Source organism: Hetaerina americana, unplaced genomic scaffold (genome assembly GCF_022747635.1).
Source record: "Hetaerina americana unplaced genomic scaffold, ioHetAmer1.1.p SCAF_65, whole genome shotgun sequence".
In the NCBI taxonomy this organism is placed as follows: Eukaryota; Metazoa; Arthropoda; class Insecta; order Odonata; family Calopterygidae; genus Hetaerina; species Hetaerina americana.
Window position 1 is genome coordinate 1419029 of NW_027287261.1, and position 19387 is coordinate 1438415.

The 19387-nt window shown below is 40.6% G+C and overlaps 1 protein-coding gene across 1 annotated transcript in view; it reads left to right on the top strand.

Moving 5' to 3' along the window:
* The window catches only part of LOC139696025 (breast cancer anti-estrogen resistance protein 3 homolog), a 190805-nt gene that overhangs the window by 164086 nt on the left and 7332 nt on the right, over window positions 1–19387 (top strand). Inside the window, exons 2-4 of the mRNA XM_071594639.1 lie at window positions 6261–6596; window positions 14628–15588; window positions 16620–16912. Coding sequence (XP_071450740.1) covers window positions 6261–6596; window positions 14628–15588; window positions 16620–16912 — 1590 coding nt within the window. The remainder of the gene's footprint in view (window positions 1–6260; window positions 6597–14627; window positions 15589–16619; window positions 16913–19387) is intronic.

The following is a 19387-nucleotide window of genomic DNA, read 5'->3' on the forward strand; positions in this document are numbered from 1 at the left end:
CTTTTTATTTATTTCCTATTCCTTTCCCAAACCTATATCCTTGAGAATAGGTTGTCACCATAGAGTGATATTTTTTCTGTATTGGTACACACACACATACACGCAAAAACAAGCCGTATATACGTACTCCAGGGAAGGTGACGGTGTATCTATTTACTTATCTGGGAAAGCTATTGGAGTGAATTAGTTTTATTCACCGTTAGAAGCTATGTTTTAAAAACTATAAAATTAACCTTGAAGTAACGTCGCGCTCGCTTGAAATTGACCGAAATTTCGTTCGAGAGGAAAAAGCGTCCTATATTGCTGCTTCAGGACGACAAATATCCCCATGCACCAACTCGGATGATGTTTGGAGTCCACATAAAGTCTCATCAGTGGCGTCTTCACTCATCCCAGCGTTCATGAGCCGTGAGGAAATTGTAAATGTGCCGTTAGCGTCGGATGGTGGGGTGGAGTGGCCATCATTATCATTTTGGTCCTCCCCAAATGGACCATCCCTCTTACGGACGACATCCATTTGCTACCGCGCATGCGTCAAATTAACTGTTACTGCGCTGAAAAGGCTGATGGAACCATTTTTTTCCCGTTGAACTAGATACGTTTTCTCTCTCCTTCTAAAGCCTGTGAGCAAAATCTTCCGTAGATTAGTATTTACTCGGGCATTGCCATACTCGATCCATATTCATTCGATTTCCAAGTCGTGAAATATTTCATTTCTATTAGTCTATCGTACTCTGAGGGATCCTAAGTTCCTAGTATGCTAATTATCAAGTTATGGACAGAGAAAAAAAGTAAAGATCATTCAACACCGTGATAATATCATTTCACAGCGATGACCTGAGGCTATTAAAAATTATGGAGATTAAACCTAAGCTGCGCGTCACTTAAATCCCGATATTAATTCATCGAGTGAAATGGCTTGAAATGGCCGCACACGGGAAGAGAGACGTCTTATTTTGTTTTGCGTGTCTCGTTAATCCCAGAGCTAAGTTCATTCACCGTCTCTTGATCAACCTCCCCCCCTCCTCCCCGGGTTCTTTGCATTTTCTCGCGGCCGTGTCTCAGATGAAGGAGATGCCATGCCATCCGAGTTCCCCCCCCCCCCCCGCCGCCCCACCGCCCATTTGCGGGAGACGTTAAAGAGGCCGAGGGGTCGTCTCGAGGTGAGGTTTGCACTCGGGATGGGCTTTCATTGTAACCGATCGATTTTTTTTTCGCTTCCCCAGAACAGGTTTCCTCTGACCGATGGCTGGAAGAGCATGGAAATTTTAAAGATCGATGTCTCACGATGGATACATTTCCCTCTTCATTTCACGCCAGCATACTCTTCTGACGGATGATACTTGACTTAATCCCTTTGCGTAGAAAGACGAAAAAGAAAGAAGTTGCGTGCTGCCGAGCCGACATAAAAGGGAATCCTCGTATATGGTAAAGTATAATAAAATTCATCGACAGTTACGCGTGTTTTATTTTTTTGTTTTTCAAGTCCTTAATCCGATAAGAATTAGCGCCGTCATCCTTATTTTGATCATATTGTGTTACATACCATCGAGAATACGTACATTAAAAAAATATTGAATATTTTTCCTCAAGTTCAGCTCTATTCTATAGAAAAAGACACATAATTGTTCATAATACATCAATGTAAATAATGTGTCAGTCCAAAGCGAGCAATTGCACTACTTTCTGTAATTTTATTCCGGTTTTTAATCAGTTGGAAGTTGCAAAAAAATTTTAGTCGGTACGTAACTTAGTAGAATTCCGTAACGTGGGTATAAAAATGTCTTTACTCATCCTTAAACTTACTGCACGAGAGCCCAAGTATCTAATTAAAAAGTAAATAATTCATCAGAGTCTGAAGTATTACTAATGTACACGTATGTATAAATTCTCAAGTCTCAATCAAAATGAAGAGTAAATATTCTGCACTATCAATCTGCTGTTTATTGGATTTCTTATTTGAAACCGTTTTCAGTGTTAATCGCGGTAATACGAGGGTCATCCGGAAAGTAGTACCCGTTCGTGCCGCATGAAGTGCTGACGACGCGAGTAGCCGCTGGACGAGGTCAGATAGCTTCAGTGGCTTGTCTGCCTTCTCTGAGCCAAGTTGCGTGACGCTAGCATTGCCTGTGTTGTTTCTGTGATTGTTTACAATGTTTAAAAAAATTGAGAACGCCGCCAGTTGTGAAGTGAGGGCAGTGATTAAATTCCTCAATGCAAGAAACGTTCGCCCATGTGATATTCATCGCCAATTAAAGGAGGTGTATGGAGACAATGTAATGGACGAGTCGTCTGTTCGGCGGTGGTGTCGCAACTTCAACATGGGGAGGGGGAACACACACGACGATGAGCGTTCGGGGAGACCGTCTGTCATTACAGACCAACTGGTGAGCTCAGTTGACGAATTCGTGAGGAACGATCGGCGCGTCACAATTGATGACATCTGTGAGCATTTTCACAATGTTTCTCGAACAATTGTTCATGAAATTGTTAAACACCATCTGCATTATGCAAAAATTTGTGCAAGATGGGTCCCTCGCAAGCTTACAGATGAGCACAAAACCAAGCGTATGGCTGCAGCACTGACGTTTTTGGGACGTTATTCTGATGAAGGAGACTCTTCCTTGACTCGCATAATTACTGGTGACGAAACATGGGTTTGTTATGCATCACCTGAGAGTAAACGACAGTCAATGGAGTGGCATCATGCTCATTCACCAAACAAACCAAAAAAATTCAAGACAGTTCTGTCCACCAGGAAACTCATGGCAACCATTTTCTGGGATCGACGAGGTGTATTGCTTATTGATTTTATGGCCCGTGGAGACACTATTAATGCCAATGCGTATTGTGAAACATTAAAGAAATTACGGCGGGCAATACAAAATCGGCGGCGAGGTCTATTGTCTACTGGTGTCATTCTCGTTCATGACAATGCCAGGCCTCATGCAGCTGGGATAACACAAAAACTTTTGCAGCAATTCAAATGGGAAACTTTCGACCATCCACCGTATAGCCCGGACTTGGCCCCTTCAGATTTTCATCTCTTTACAAAGCTTACAGACTTTTTGGCAGGAAAAAGATTTGACAGCGATGAAGAACTTAAAGAAGGTGTGACCCTGTATCTCAATGAGCTGGCGGCGAAGGACTATGCAGCAGGAATACAGAAACTTGTCACACGTTATGACAAATGCCTTAATTTGCTTGGAGATTATGTTGAGAAGTAGTTTAAAGTATCCTCTTTCAAATAAAATTTTTTATGTTTGTTAATATTTACTTTTGTGTCTTTATTTCACGAACGGGTACTACTTTCCGGATGACCCTCGTATATCGCACCACGGAAGACATCTACAGCTACATACTATTGGACCGGCAAACGACGATATGAGCACATTTTCATGTCCTATTCACTTGTAATTTGTTTGATTATCTGATTCAATTTTTTGTAGGATAACTGAAACTTCTTTCGTAGTTTTTCTAGTTTTCCTCAGTATTTTCGAAAATTAGGAGATCGACGTTTTTTTCCGATCTCAAGTTTGTCTATTAGCTACAAAATTTCAGAAAACGCAGGAAACTTCTGTTTTCTTGAAACATTTTGAGATTTAAATTGAGGCAGATGGTGATACATTTCTCTGACTCACACATAATTACGTAGAAATCCCTCTATTTATGCAGTTGAAGAGGCAGATTTAAAGTTATGTCAGTCTACAATTTACGGTTTTACTCGTTCGAGATGTGGTCGTTGAAAACGATGCTAAATAATCACCGCGTGGGAGTTCCCTTGGAAAATTTTGCGTTCGGTCGGTATAGCTATAAAGTGAGCATGGGTTTCTGAAACAAAAATGCTCCTAATCGAAATTATTGCTGCTAGTTTTAATTTATCACATCATTGAAATCATTGCTGCGAAACTCGATTTGTCTTTTCATTAAGGAAATTGGCACGTTACTTAACTCATTGTTGCGAATTGGCACATGACTAAATTCATTTTTGCGTATTTAAACCTATACCACGCGTTTCATTTGACTTTATGATTGTTCCCAATGACTGTAGATTGACTGTCAATAGGTGACAGATTGGGTTAATGAAAGTGAGGTGATTTCGCTTTATTTCCATGATACTTCACTTTTAGGGAAGGAAATACAGTTTCATTTCCAGGCGGGAAGGTATATACACGCTATCGACGTGCTAACACAGGTACGGTTAGTTTAATGCTGCCCTCCACCCTACTCATTACTTATCAATCTCTTCATGTTTCCGGTTTTTTTTCGCTTTCATATCTACCATGTATCTGTGCATTTATTGCATCCGGTGTTTTCTTTCGTATTTTTTTCTTTTTCACTTTGCATTCCATTACTGCTTTCAGCAAGATACATGATGTCTCAAGTATTTCTAATAAGTTTATGTCATCGACTGTATTTTCCACCATTTTCATTTTTCGTCGAGTCCCCTCGTTAGTCACTCGATCGTTTTGGTCTTCGTTATCCCGCGGAAACAAATTTCCGCTAATTCCGATCTTATTTTCTCTGCTGCCACTACTTTCCATTTCTCGCATCTGTACAGAAGCTCAAACTTCATTGACTGCCTTGTTGCACTTTATTCTGATTTCTAGACTTACACTTTCTGCTCACAATATCCTTATTTCATTTTCCGTCATTGTTGGTTTTACTTTCCATATAATATAACTTACAATTATGAAAGGTCTTGATAATCGATGGCAATATTATGGTATTTAGAATGTTTGGTAAAAGGTTTTAAAATTTTGAGGTTGACTTCGGCTTATGGACTATCCAAAACAGTCGATCCCAGAATTCCAACTACTTTATAAATTAAATTGACATTAGTTTTAAACGTTATCATGAAATTGTTGAAAAAATCAATGTTGAATTGTACTAATGTTGAGAGCACTTCGGGTATAGTGCGGATGGTACGCTGGGCTGTGATGCCTGGCGTTAAGAGTAGGCTTACCCTATCGCTGTGCTTCTCTCTCCACAGTTCCTCCCCACATTCCCTGTACATCCAGAATCCACCAAATTAGCCACCTATCCTTAATGGCGCCAATGACCTTAGCTGCCGCTCGCCTCCTTCAATAACAACGGCTACTGCAGCGCGCTAGGCTGCCACACCGCTATTTGGTTCGTGTAACTCAAAAACGATTGATCATGTGATAATTAAAATTAAAGAGCTGAAATTACAGGCGTAGACTTGACGATGGTGCCCGGACGTAGAAACGTCTTGTAATATCTGTAAAAATTGTTGTTATCCTAGTGAAAGATTCTGGTGAAGTCGTCTTCTCTGCTTTTCAACTGTGTTATGGTTTCAGCTTCCAAAGTTTCGATGGATAACTCCTAAGGGCGTTGATTGAGGGCGATGGCAGAGTTAGGTTAGTCGTTGATTTTACGTGTTTCATCACACCACTGGCGAATCGAGCTGTTTCAGGGAGTATCTATTGGGTCCTAATCTAATGATGTTTTTCCTCCAAACAATTTCAGTAATCCTGTGACCTTGCTCCGGACGGATATCCTCTGGGAACACGGTTGGGATGCTTGATGTTATTGTCGTATGTTGGTCGGCAGACTATTGCTGGAAGGGATTTTTTTACTCCCTTTTTACCTTCTGTTTTTTTACTATAAATTTGTATATGAATATATTTTTTTCAATTTAATTATTTATTTTTCATAATTTATTCTAATTCATGTATTCCCCATCGGAGGCAATGTTTGGATCGAGGAAGGTAATTTGAAATTTAGGGTAGTTATATGTCGGAAATACATGCATATTAAATATGGGAAAAGGGGACGACGCAATGTTTGGTCGGGTGAGCCTCTGGCAGTTGAGTTATGTCGGTTTAGTGAGATTTTCAGGCAGATTGAGGTTGGGTGAACACTGCTTTTGATGGTTTAACGTTGAGGTCTGGTTGCAGGTGGGTTTGTTTTCACAGAATTGCGGGTGTAGTGGTAGAAGTTAAAATGAGGAATTCGCAGATTTGGAGGATGGATGGGATTTTCAAAATTTTATTTTCCTTACTATTTTTTAAAGCATTAAAACAGAGGGAGTTGATTAGCGGAATTTTGGACGCTTGGATGTATGGCGAGTAGTTATTTGTTTATTATTAGATGATATAGCTGGGTGTGGCTCAATTCTTTGTGAAAATTATCCTTCGGTTATACAACCAAGGATAATTACACTAGATTGGTCTTAATTGAGTAGGAGAAGCAATTTCGCCCCGCTTATCTTTTTCATCTTCTTCTCCCCTTCTCAGGATGGGGCGGTCGGCGTGGAGATGCCGCTGGGCGGACTCCCGGCCTCTCCCCGGCCCTCGTTCGCCGCCGAGCCTCCGCCGGGAGCCGCGGCCATCGCGGCCGATGCCTCGCTCCGCAAGGCCCTCGAATGGGAGCTCGGGCTGGATGGTCGGGACCTGAGGTCGCACGCGTGGTACCACGGTGCCATTCCGCGGCAGAGGGCGGAGGAGGTCCTCGGTGCCGAGAACGGCTCCACGGGGGACTTCTTGGTCCGAGACTGCACGTCAAGGCCCGGGGACTTCGTTCTGTCTGTGAGGGCCACCGGAGGACAGATCCTCCACTTCGTGGTCACCAAGGTGAGGAAGGTCGTCTCTTCTGTTTCTAGGGTGACTTTAAGGAACTTTTGGCCTAGTTCGGGATGATTCGGATCGCGTTGGCTCAAGTCCTCGTCAGAGTTGACGAAATCATTCAATTCAATCGACACGCCGGAACTCCATATGAGGAGTTCACAGTACTTCGAGCCATTCAAAGAAAATATATTTTGCCGTAATATTCCTTTCGGAAATAAATTTTATTCCGTATAAGATTGTTCGTTTTTCCTTTTTGTGGAGCCAAGTGAATTCGATTATCTCTGATGTCCTCATTTTCACGGTTTAATGAAGACATCCGTATGACGAACCTCTGGAGCAGAGGGATGTTATTGTGAAATGGAAAAGATTACCGTCCTGAGGGAATTTTTAAGGGGATCACAGATAATATTTTGAAGCAATCTACTCCATCAAAATTACGACGCGATTCCGAGCGATTGTTGAAATGTACGAAGTAGGAGCCCAACGTCAGAAAGAATGAAAAACGACTGCTATAAAATTAGTATTGAACTCTTCCCTCTCGGAAGAAAATGTAATCCATAAAAAAAGCAATAATATTTAAGTAGAAATGCGTGTTGTTTCCGAGTCATCCTTTTTTTTGGGCGTCGAGTCGGATGTCATATCGGAGTGAAAAAGCGTGATGTTCTTTAGAGGAGAGACAGGTCGGTTTTATTCGGAGACCGTGGGCGTGGTCACAGCGCTTCTGCTTCTCTTTGCTTTTGACACATGGCCTGACGGTAATCGAGTGCTGGAATCAAGGAGAGAACTCCGTCGAGCGCAAGTTTACCACGAATGTGCCTGACCGCAATTGAATCTCAATTATCCCCATTGCTTTCTGGATGGACTATCCATTACAGTAGCCATTCGTATTTGCTCATTGCAGAGGTCAGAAGTGGACATCAAGGATAAAGACATTTGTCTATTCGTCTTTATTGGTTTGGTTTTTAATGTATTGTCCTCTGAACCACGGTTTCTTCGAAGCTTTCTCACCCAATGGAATGCTACACCGATTGGCAAATATTGTGGAATCTTTCGCAGATACAATTAAATCAAGCGCAACTGACCTCAGCTGTTGGTCGCCTCCCCTAATAACAAAAACTCTAGTTTTATAACATTGTGAGCGCAGAATAAACTTCAAAAAACAATTTTGCGACAAGTGAAATTCTCTTTGCATTTTATGCTTTTTGGAGGTTTAACTTCAGCTTTAAATATCAAGTCAGAAGCTATCACGAAACAAATAAGTCAACATGTAAAACTATTTGTTCCTAAATAAAGCGATAGTACATATGAAGAATGGTTATTCGAGAGTCTGCAAGACCTGTAACCTCTCTTCATGTCGTGATTTTTTTTGGGTTATAATTTATCAAATTCCCATTTGGATGACTTGATTTCTTGGGAAGTTTATTTTCCATATCCATGAAATAGTTTATGAGGTTAGAATTGCCAGGTTATATTTGTTCTAAATGTAAACGCACTAATCTAATATACATTCAGGTATACGTAAAATTAATTAGCACGAATACTTGTGCAGAACTTGTAGTGTTGGATCTGCGTGTAAAGCTGATTGATGGGCATTTTCATGAGATACATTCGAAGTATTTCCAGATCACCCAGTTATGAAGTTAACATTGCTACTTTGTTTTATTGAAAAATCGTTAAGATTGTGAGTTCAAATAAAGAAGCGTTTTTTGCCCCCACCCCGTTTTTAATTCCTTAAAGATCGGAAATGTGGCGTAAATCTCCGTTTGCCGAATGCAAAACTTTCGTTGCTTCGAAACTCATTATTCCCGGTTAAGGAATGAGGATTGTCGATGGACTTGATACGTCATGGTGAATCAAAGCGACCGTGCACCCGGAAATGAAGTGTCGTTACATTTTTGCTTTCTCATTATTAATGAGACTTCCTGCGACCACCATCTACCAGATTGAAATTGTTTTTATATACCTCAAATTTCAATTAATTTTAACGTGTTGAAATTGGTATTTGTTTGAAAATCTTGATGAGCATTTTAGTGGTTAATTTATTTAAGATAATGCACCATTTAAAGTTGAGGTTTAGGCGGTACCCAACGACCATATCCATCTACGTAGTATCAAGAGAACATAGTTCGCTCTGCATCATTTCCTTCTTCTTAATTTTTCTCAACCTCGGTCTGTCTCCATGCAGTCAAAAAACCTTATAACATTTTTCTGAAATGTTCTTCTATTAATAATAAACCTTGAGTCGAAATATTGTGACCATTACGCCAAAATGTCTACCCGTATTAATAAAAAAAACATCTTTAATTTTCACGAGGGATAATATTTTAACCGTATGGAATTTGAAATTTTTATTTTATTTAGTGAGGAATTAGTTGGTTACAGAAAGCGGTACAGTTTGGCGTGGTGTTGCGTGATAGAGCTACCACGTACAGGCGTGTCCATACGTGCCTTCCTTTGTCTTTCTCCGTGGAGATGCAACCATAATTCTGCCCTCCGTAAATCAGCAGTGTCTCGTTCTCCTTAGAATAAAAGTGCTTTTGGCGGGCCTACCCCGGAATCACAGATGATAATTCACAATTAAATGGCTGGTTATAATTCAAAAAAATATTTCATTTAATCGAAATTCGATTAATCGGTTTTTTCCTACTTTTACTTTTAACTTTCTCAAATGATTTTTTAAACTTTTCCATGATTGATACGGCACCCAGATTGATTGAGCATTAATGATATTACTTGTTTTATACTGGCAAGCAAGTATACTTTTCCATGATTGAAAAAATTGTTAGTGAGATTCATTGTCGCATTATGACATTTGGGGGGGGGGGAGCAATGTTTTCCGGGAAATTCAATACTTTCAAATGAGTAGCACATGGGCTAATTAATTTTTTAATGTCCCTCGCTTCGCAGTATTAAACAGCCCATTCAATGCAGTCGAAAGGATGGATTTTTCCAAATCAGCTCTTCCGTTCTTCTTATTTTTACCATTGTTTTATTACCGTGCAGCATGAAAAATCCACAATATAAATCCTTTTATGATTGTATGTTCCTCTGTCTGTGCAGACGTGAAATGCAAATCACTTTTGGAACTACCCGATGCAAATCAAGTCCTTTCCGGCGATAAAAAAACAATACTAGAGAAATTTCACAATTGAATTGGCAAGGAATGATAACCGTACTGTTTAGAGACATAAATCTATTCACATTGCGTGCCCGAAGAGAGTTTGTCTTTGCCTGAAGAGTTTGTCGGTCAAACAATTATGCCTTTGGAATGGTTTTTAACTGAGATGGTTTTTCTTTCCTACAATAAAAAACGTGAATTCACTGAGAAGGACCGCCTAGGGGTACAGTTCGACAATGAGTGAGACAAGATGTTCAATCGTTTGGTAAATGAAATAATTATTTTTTTATCGTATGAAAGAGTCATTAAAAATTTGCCATGATTGTCAATTTCTACATCATGAAACTCGAAATGCAAGAATTTTGTAGTTGGAAAATAAATCTTCCGCCTTGACCTGGATTCGAACCCGGATCTACTGGATGTTTGGCTGAAGTGCTTCGACCCCGTTACTCTTAACGAGGCGTCCTCTCAATCAAACGATGAATTCATAGCTTCTTCAAAGGAACAAGGTGTTGTGAGACGAATTACGAATAATATTCCTGCATTTCGATTAACATCAACGGATGAATCCGTCAAAGCAACTTTTTAAAGCATCTTCCAAATGTTCTTTTGGAGTGCAAAAGCCGGTAAAAGAACCAACGAGGCCAAGTTTTTGGGGGAGGGACGAGCGGCAGACCTCCGTTTCCTACGCCACCGGTGTAAACGGACAACTTCGATTATGGCAACCTGCCGTTTCGGATGTGTGCGCTTATCCCTTAATGTTAAACCAATTGCGTTTTCTAACCACTTCAGTGTTCTTCTTTTAGGTCCATCAACAGCCTAAAGACTTTCCGTGCCATAATTACCTATTCCTGCACTTGAATCATCACCACGCCCAAGGCCCAGGCGGAACTCTGCCCCGCGACTTTTGTGTGAGTCGACATCAACGCCACTCTTAAGCTAATCCTGCCTGCTTCATACTAAAAATATTACCGAAAATCATATTCACTCATATTTTCTTCATAAATCATCTGAACACCTGGTCTGGTGTTATAGGTGTTAATCGCAAGGTTTCCAAGATTGAATCCCATTCATCACGAAAAATAATCTCAGGTTAATTTTATGCCGTTTAGAATAAGATATTCGTAATTTTTGACCATGCTACGGCATCAAAATGTTAATTTTGCGGGATGCACAGTTGAATCGTAGATGCGCACGTCAATTTATTTCGTAAAATGCTAAAAAAAGATCTTATTTAATTATGGTAACTCGTTAAGAGCCAATAGGGTTTTTTTTTGGACCGAATACTCACGATTTTTGAAATGAGATATCAGTGGGTCAGCAATGGATTTCTCTTTTGGGAGTTGAAGCCCCCTGAGTACTTTTTCATTTTTGCGACAATTTAATTATTGAAGACGGTAGCATCATAGTGTCTCAACTGCTACCATTAACTTTCTTTTTCGTAAAGCAGCCACAGCCAATTTGACTGTTGCAGAAACTCGTGTCCCATAGCAGTCCGAGCAACAAGAGTTAATTCACTCTTTGACCTGGTCGCTTTGACTGCTTTTATTTGCGTACCAATGACGACAGCTCTGCGCGAATTCGTGTCCGCTTTTTATCGTGTGCACTGCCGCGTTAAAACATACAGAATAAAAATGAAGAAGATAAGAAAATGGGTCAAAAAGTATTTCATTAGCGTCGAATTTTTGTGGAAAAATTGTAAATAAAAAAATGCGTCATTTCTTTTTTAACTTCTTGCAATCCAGATCGTTACGTGTCGGGCACGAATTGTAACGATCCCTAATTTTTATGTGACCACAACCACGGGGAAATTAAAGTAATTTGTCCTTACGTCATCTTTTCCATTAGTAGGGGACGCAAAGAGTTTCGCGTTGTGCCTTCTCGATACGTGTTCATCCCGATTGAAGGTAAGAGAACGAGCAGGAGAGCGTCTTTAAGGTTGTCCCCACTAACTCACCCCACGCATCAAGGTGAAGAAGGAGGTTTCCTTAGCAAGGAGAGTGCAATGCAGGAGCGATCCACGACTCTGATCGTAAATCTGGGTGCTCTTTGGCAGAGAAAGGGCATTTAAATGCGACATATGCTTGAGGGTAAAATGGAATTCGCGTAAAACACGAGCTTCCTCGCCGTCTGGCTTTAATATCCCCTCGATTTATTATCGCGCGTCATTAAATCTTTGGAGGGGCATATCAAGCAGGACCGTTGGCAATGATGGGAGCTGTGCAAGGGGAAAGGGAGTAGGGAAGGTGGGGGAGGAGGAAGGGGAGGGGGGGTGGTGTAGCGGATGAATATTCACGACGCTCATTATCACTTGTTCCCAGTGACACGCGCCGCTTGAACAATGAACCTCTCTCGCTCGTTCCGAGCGCCACGCTGAAGAAAGATGATTATCGCAACCTGTGGAATTCTTAAAAGTGTTATTTTTTTATATAAAGACAAGTCATTAACGTCGGCGAGCCTCCAGCTTTCCCCTGAAGTCGAGTAGGAGTTCGAGGCTTTTGTGTACGGCCGGCCGAGTAGGGCGAAGCATAAATAATAGCAATGCCTTTGACAGCGCGGGAATGTTTGTGCATTTTGTGAGGGGCGCACAGAAGTTTCACTCTACTCTCCGCTATCTGTGTCGGCGATTCTAAAAAGTATCAAAGTCACAGTGAACAGTCGTAGGTTTCCATGCACCCTGCATTTTCGTGTCCTACATTATTTTACTAGTGGCATGAGAGAAGTTCTTCACGAGAGTTTGGAGGTGCATCGTAATTAGGTTTTTAAGTTGCCCGCGCGCATTTTCGACCCGAGACGAGAAAAGACAAAACGTGTTAATGAAAGTAATCATCCGGCCTGATAAGGATCTGGTTAAGTTGAAAGATGAGACTTTTTCACGGGAAAATTCACTTCGTTAAAAGTTGAGCGAGGTCTGAGTGAATTATATTCCGGAGATGCACTCGTTCTCTTAATGTGTGTATCTCGAACATCGGTCATTCTTCACTTAATTGATACGAGTTTCTGAAACACTTGTTTCAAGATAATCGCAACGGTAATCAAACTTGCACGATTTTACGCCAGCTGGAAGATGACTCGGTGTTTTTCTTTCTTTGTGGTTTTATGTCGCTCGAGGGAGTTTATATGTATTAGATTGCAAATTTTTCCACAAGATTCAGGGCGGGCAGATTGTGGGCGCATTACTTCGAGGAGAGGCTAACAGTCGGCAATCGCAAGAGGTTAGCGAAAGTCAATAGCGGTTATGTCCCTTCTGGCAAGTGACTCGGGGTGAAATTGATGGGGCGAATGAGGCGGGCACGACACGTGATACGCGCATCAGAGATATTTTTGGAACATATTTACTCCGTATATATATTTTTTTTGAGTCCGTGAACGCCGTCTGATAAATTCCTTGTCACGGTTTAAAGACTACAGATATTTAAAACATTGCCAAGAATGATATAGCATCAAGCGCATGGGTCTCCGTTCTGGCAAGGGGGAGTCCTTAGCCATCATTCGATTTGTACAGGTGTATTGCGTGACCGGCGGCTGTTTTCAGGGTCGAGGATTCGTATTTTGTCGCACTGTTGGAATTTTCGATCGTGAGGGTCAATAAATCGATGCAGGAATGGGGAATGAATGCGGTGCGAAATGATCTTGACCAACGCTTTGGAACGTGTCCCGGAATATATTCGCGATTTCGAACACGACATGAGTTACCTTGGAATGGGAATGCAGCATTCAGAGGTGAAAGCGCACGTGGGTTTTTTTTGAGAAAATAGTTGAATTTTTACGAAAGCGCAAGGTTGCACGTTATGACGAGCGGGAAGAATAGAATATTGTCGTTTCCTGGAGATAATCCGCAACACATGAACAACACCATCCGCGACTAATCAGCATTACCAACCCATAAAATTGGTGTTTTTTTTAACTGGCTGAAATTCATTGGTGAATTGTAAACCAACGGATTAATTTCGCTTAAAATGTTCCACACATGCTGATTAACTTGAATAATAAACTTATCACATTGAAGGAGTCCTTCGAGTCATGGATGGGTTCCAAACATTCACACGTTTAAATTTGTTTCGGAACCAAGAAAGGATCATCTTCCTTAATGAATTGCTATTTTCGCATAGTCTTGTCATTTACTCTATGAAGAGTAGTTCATTTCCACAAGAAGAAGGATGGAAAAAAACTTTTTTCACTTCGAGGGTCTCCAAGACATTTAGTCACTATATATTATACTAGAATTAATGCAATGATTTCTAATTCCAAATAAAAATTCAAGCAAAGGGGACGGTTTAACAGCAACATTTAACAACAGTAGTACTACATTAAGAGCCAGAGAGCTCCAAGACTAAAAAAACATATAGCTGCGTAATGCTTGCGATTTTACTAATTTATTTTAATCCTAATACACTCAATTCAGCCAAGAAACCCTAACACTCTCCTCTAATCATTGTTTTTAACAAGTTACCATTTAATTTGTGGAAATATAGAATTATGGAGTTGAATCTACACCTGTTATTACCTTATTTTTGTTTGGAGTCGCAGATCAGTTTTTTTGTGGCTTTGGGAGGAATAAAAATTGAGAAAATTAGTGGATGGATGAGCATCACCAATGTTTTTCCAGACGTATTTTAGAGCTGAAAGATGGAGGAATTGACGTAAAATGATGAAATAAATTTTTATTGGTAGAGGTAGAAAACAAAGAAGTTGGAATTTAAGAAAAAAAAAACAAAAATCTATGGAATTTATTGAAAAAGCATAATTGGAACACACTGGATGTATCTGGAATTCAGGCGATTTACATACTTCAAGTGCGTATTCACTCTGTTTTCATTTGAAGAGGACATTATCCTTCGAATGGACCGGGAAACTGGATGATGGAAGATGGCGCAGTGTCCCGTATTTTGTTTTAAATTGACTCTCCCGATTTTCAGGTCGCCATTAGGGCGGACACCGTATACGAAAGAGTCCAGTACCAGTTCGAGGACGACGCATACGACACTGTACCGGACCTCATCACCTTCTACGTGGGCAGCGGTAAGCCCATATCCAAGGCGTCCGGTGCACGCATCCTGACCCCCCGTAATCGTCTCTACCCCCTATCCTTTTACGCCGCCAAGTACGGCCCGCACCTCACGTCCCCCTCGCCCCCGCGACCCGCGAGGCGCCCATCAATCCCTTCCGCGCCCCACCACCACTTCGCCACCGCCCCCCGCCTCCCGGCCAAGAGGGCCCACCAACACGGCAACGCGAACTCTGGCTCCACGTGCAACACCGACGACGATGGCGGCGGAGGAAGCGGAGGCAGTGGGGGCGGAGGCAGCGGAGGCGGCGGAAGCGCAGACGGTGTCCTGGGTTCCTCCGTGTCGGGGGCGACGGACGACGCCCCCTCGAGGGCGACCCCCCTCTTCTCGGCCCACTCCCTGCCCCGCGCCTCGGGCAGCGGGGGCGGGCGGCACCCCCGTCGGCATCCCCTATCCACTCCGCCACCGCCCCCCGCGAGGGCCAAGATGGTGCGGGTCACCAGCGACCCCGCGCTCAGTCCCCGACCGGAGAGGAGGGCTTCGGCGCCGACCGCCCCGCCACAGGTACCGCGGCCTCCGAGGGCCGAGGACGGCACGCCGCCGCCGAAGCCAGGGAGGCCCCCGCCGCTGGCGGCGGGCGACGCGGCGGCCGAGGGGGTGCCCCCGATCGCCCAGATACCTTGCGGTCACGCGGCCTTCAGGGTGCACCACGCCTCCGGCTCGGATTCCGGCAACGGCTCCGGGGACTCGGCGCAGAGTTCGGTGGAGGCGGAAGGCCAGCAGGGAGTGCCCGGGAGGGGCATCGGCGTCGTGATAAGGAATCCCCGGCATTCCCAAATGCCACCGATTGCTCCAATAGCGCCATCGGACGGTGAGCCAAACTTTCATTTACTTGCGCGCCAAAAGCCAGTGGTGAGTACTTAAATACATACTAAAGCAAGCTGTATAAATTGATAGTTAACACTTTTATCTATTTTTAATCCTGGAAATACTGTTAATTATGCTTGATGGTGCCTTAAACACCTGGCTTATTGGATTCTTAGCTGCTAGGTGAAGATGGTAGCTGTTTACCAACATTTTTGCTTGATTTGGAGGAGAGCAATGCTCTCTATTTGTAAGGAAAGCTCATTGTCAGCAATCTTACTTGATTTTTTTCAGCAGTTAATAATATACCTAATACCCTATGATAACTCATGATACAGGGTTATGAAATACTACTTTGCAGCATTCTTCCACATGAAGCATTTCATTAAAAGTATGAATTAATTGTTTATTATGGTTGCAGTCATTTGTACTCACTGTTTCAATAAATCATTTTAATCAAGGGTGTCATTGTAAAGGTATATTATGGTTTCTTGCATCTGATTTTCATTGAAGTGAATTCTTTTGGGAATTCCCTTCATTTGGGAATTGTTAATTGCTACAATGTGTTCTGCTGGTCATTTTATTCTTGATTATAAGTATGATTCTGGTAGTCACTCATAGAATCCATTCATATAAATGTGTTTATTCTTGTTGTTAAATGGCATTTTAAAAAATCTGCATGATAGTCTTCACACTAGTTGCTGAAAATATAGTCACTTATATAAAAATATAGTAAAATGCCATGCTTTTCATTATTCCTTTCCATTCAAGTTCATTTGATTCACCAGCAGTTCCATCCCATTAAAAAACATTCAGATTTCACAAAAATGCTAATAAATTTTGTTCAGTATTATTCGAAATCTAAACATGGTTTGCAGTATTGAAAATTCAATGTCTTACTCTTCATTTAATGTAGTGGTAATGAGTTAGTATCAGTCACATATCCTGGAATTATTTTGAGTTTACTCATAGGATGAATTGGTCCGTGATATTTTTCCTCTGTTTTTTTTGATGGTATGGAATTTCCTCTTATTTCAGCTATGCCTCTTGGAGCACCTTCCTATGAGGAGATAGAAGCAGCGTTGATGCAATCAGTGCAGACACAACCACGAGACTGGCCCCATCAGAATGCATATGACCTGGAAAACTTCCAGACATTGCTCCTTCCCAGCTTAGAGAACAAGCCTTTAGATTCGACAGCCCTGAGAGGTGTCAGGCTTATGCTAAAAGAGACTGGACCTAGAGTATTGGCAAACCACTTGACGCGCGTTGATCTGTACACTTTATTGATGGTGCCACCTGAGGATATCAGCACACCCACTACACCAAAGGTAAATTAATGTAGTCATCACAGAGACTGACTGTAGGAGTACGGTAAAGAGCCAAAATCCATCCTGGATGAAAATTGCAAGGAATTTTCTGAATTAATTAATCATTTTTGAGTGATTTCAGCCAATATTAATATTTCTGTTCCAATGATTATACCAAGATGATGCCACAAATTGACAATTGGCCAGTAATAAATTTTTATCAAGTTAAAAAGTGCTATTGTGGTAAGCCCTTGTGATTTCAAGGTAATCTTCCTGAGCTTCTTCCTCTTAAGGCCATTTCTAGTTCAGTTATTTCATGTGAAATAAAACATTTTAAACCACATTAATCAAACCAAAGGTTTGAGAGATGGTTGAGGCTGATACTTAGTGGAAATTCATTTGAAATGCACAAATAAAGAACAAAGACCTTTTTTACTATTGCTCTCGCTTTAAATCCATGGCAACAATGTCAACAAAGATGGAATTCCATATAAACAGGATGTGTTTTGGGAATGGCATTTTTTATAACAAAGAAAGAATCAAAGACTCTGCATTACCTTTGTTTCATTTATGGAATTAGAGATATTTCTCCATCAAGAAAAAGTTTTTCTTTTACTTTTTTATGTTTGCTCCCACTTTATATCCACGACAACAATGTCAACAAATAAGGAATTCTAAATAAACAAGATGGTGTGTTTCATGAATGGCACTTTCTATACACGCAGTCGGGAAATTGGGGAAATTTTAATGATGGAGTATTTCTTCCATCAATTAAATAAATCAGGTAATATTCCTGACTCATCACATAAAGCATATCATATTATCTGGGAATATGCTGTGGGTCATGTTTCTACAATTAGTGCTAATTATCATAATTATTCACATAGAAAACATGTATTTGGTAATTTTATGTAAAAAAATATGATCTGATAAGCAGTTAATGATTGCTTTTTCATCTACATTTGGTGTGACTATTATATTTTAGTCTTTATGAATAAGTGGTCAAAGATATGAAATATTAAAAAATTCAGAATTTGATAGGTATGATTTTAAAATGTTCGGAGGAGTAATTCATTTCTTTCCAAACTTTCATCATCATCTTTCATTGCTTGTCTTATGATGGCATTGTTGGAATGTATGTTTCAGTATAAATTGTTTGAATTCTAGTCAAACTGTACTTTCCTGACTAATTTATGTATTAAAATATTGGAGGACAAAAGATCACAGTCAATGTTTTGAGGACAAAAAAATTAGCAAAAGTTAGTTCGGTAATTTATAATGAAAATAAACAAATTAAGGGTTATGAAAAAATAAGTGCACTATTTTATCAATAAATTCTTCTAAAGGCATGAAAATCATTTAATGATATATCTTTTACCAACTTCAATTGGACTAGAAAAAAGCATTCCATTTTATGGCTAAATTATGAGTTAGAAGAAGAAGTGAACTTACTTTAGAGGGGGAAAAATCTTTTTTTAAATTGCATATACAATTGCCTGTTTATGTACTGTGACTCATGATCCCATCAATTTTTCATCCAAATGATAATTTTCTTCCAATTCTGTTTAACATATCTTTTTCTCATTAATTTTTCACATTATGTCAGACTTTAACTATCATATAGTGTTAGAACAAAGGTGGAAATGAAATTAAGAGGATTTAAATTAAGAGGATTACATAAATAAAAGGAGAAGGTTCCTAGCTTATCCTTTCTTCTATCATTAGCATTGACTAGTGCATTAAAAAAGGGAGGTCATTTATATTGATAGTTTTAATTTTATACAAAAACTACAATGCTTTTCCACATAATCATCTTTCACTTTTAAATCTTCCAGCTTATTCAATCCCTTAACATAGAAGTTCACCACCTGGCAATTGAACCTTGAGAGAACAATGTTCTTGAGTTCCCATTTGTCTTCAAACCATAGCCTACCATTTTAACTGCAGGAAGAGGAAAGAGCCCCAAGGTTAAAGTTCAACTCCTCTCTGTCTTGTCGACAATTGTACAAAGGTGCTCATGCACTCAACATTCTTTGCTCTTTGTGTTGGTTTGTAAGCATTTTTGGCAATCGTCTTGCTCACAATTTTTAATATCTGAGATATTCCACAACAATCATGCAAATAGTGATATGTCCAACTGGAGGAAATTTATCAGCAAGAGCATTCTTAATCAGATTTCAGTTCTTGGTCCACTTGTTGAATAATTACATCAGTGTGAATACTGGACCTACCACTCCAGTCTTCATCATGCATATTTCTGTAGCTAAGTGTTGACACCATTGCCTAACCTTTCCTTTACTCATTACTGTAGGCCCATAAACTAGGCACAACTGCCAATGAAATTTGACAGGTGACGATCCTTTCACACACAAAAAAATAATCACAGCATGCACTTCACTACTGGTGGGAGCAACAATTTTAATGGACATGGTATCTGTATTCACCAACAGGCATACGATTACTAAATCAAAACAATGGCTTCAGTTGCTTCAAAAA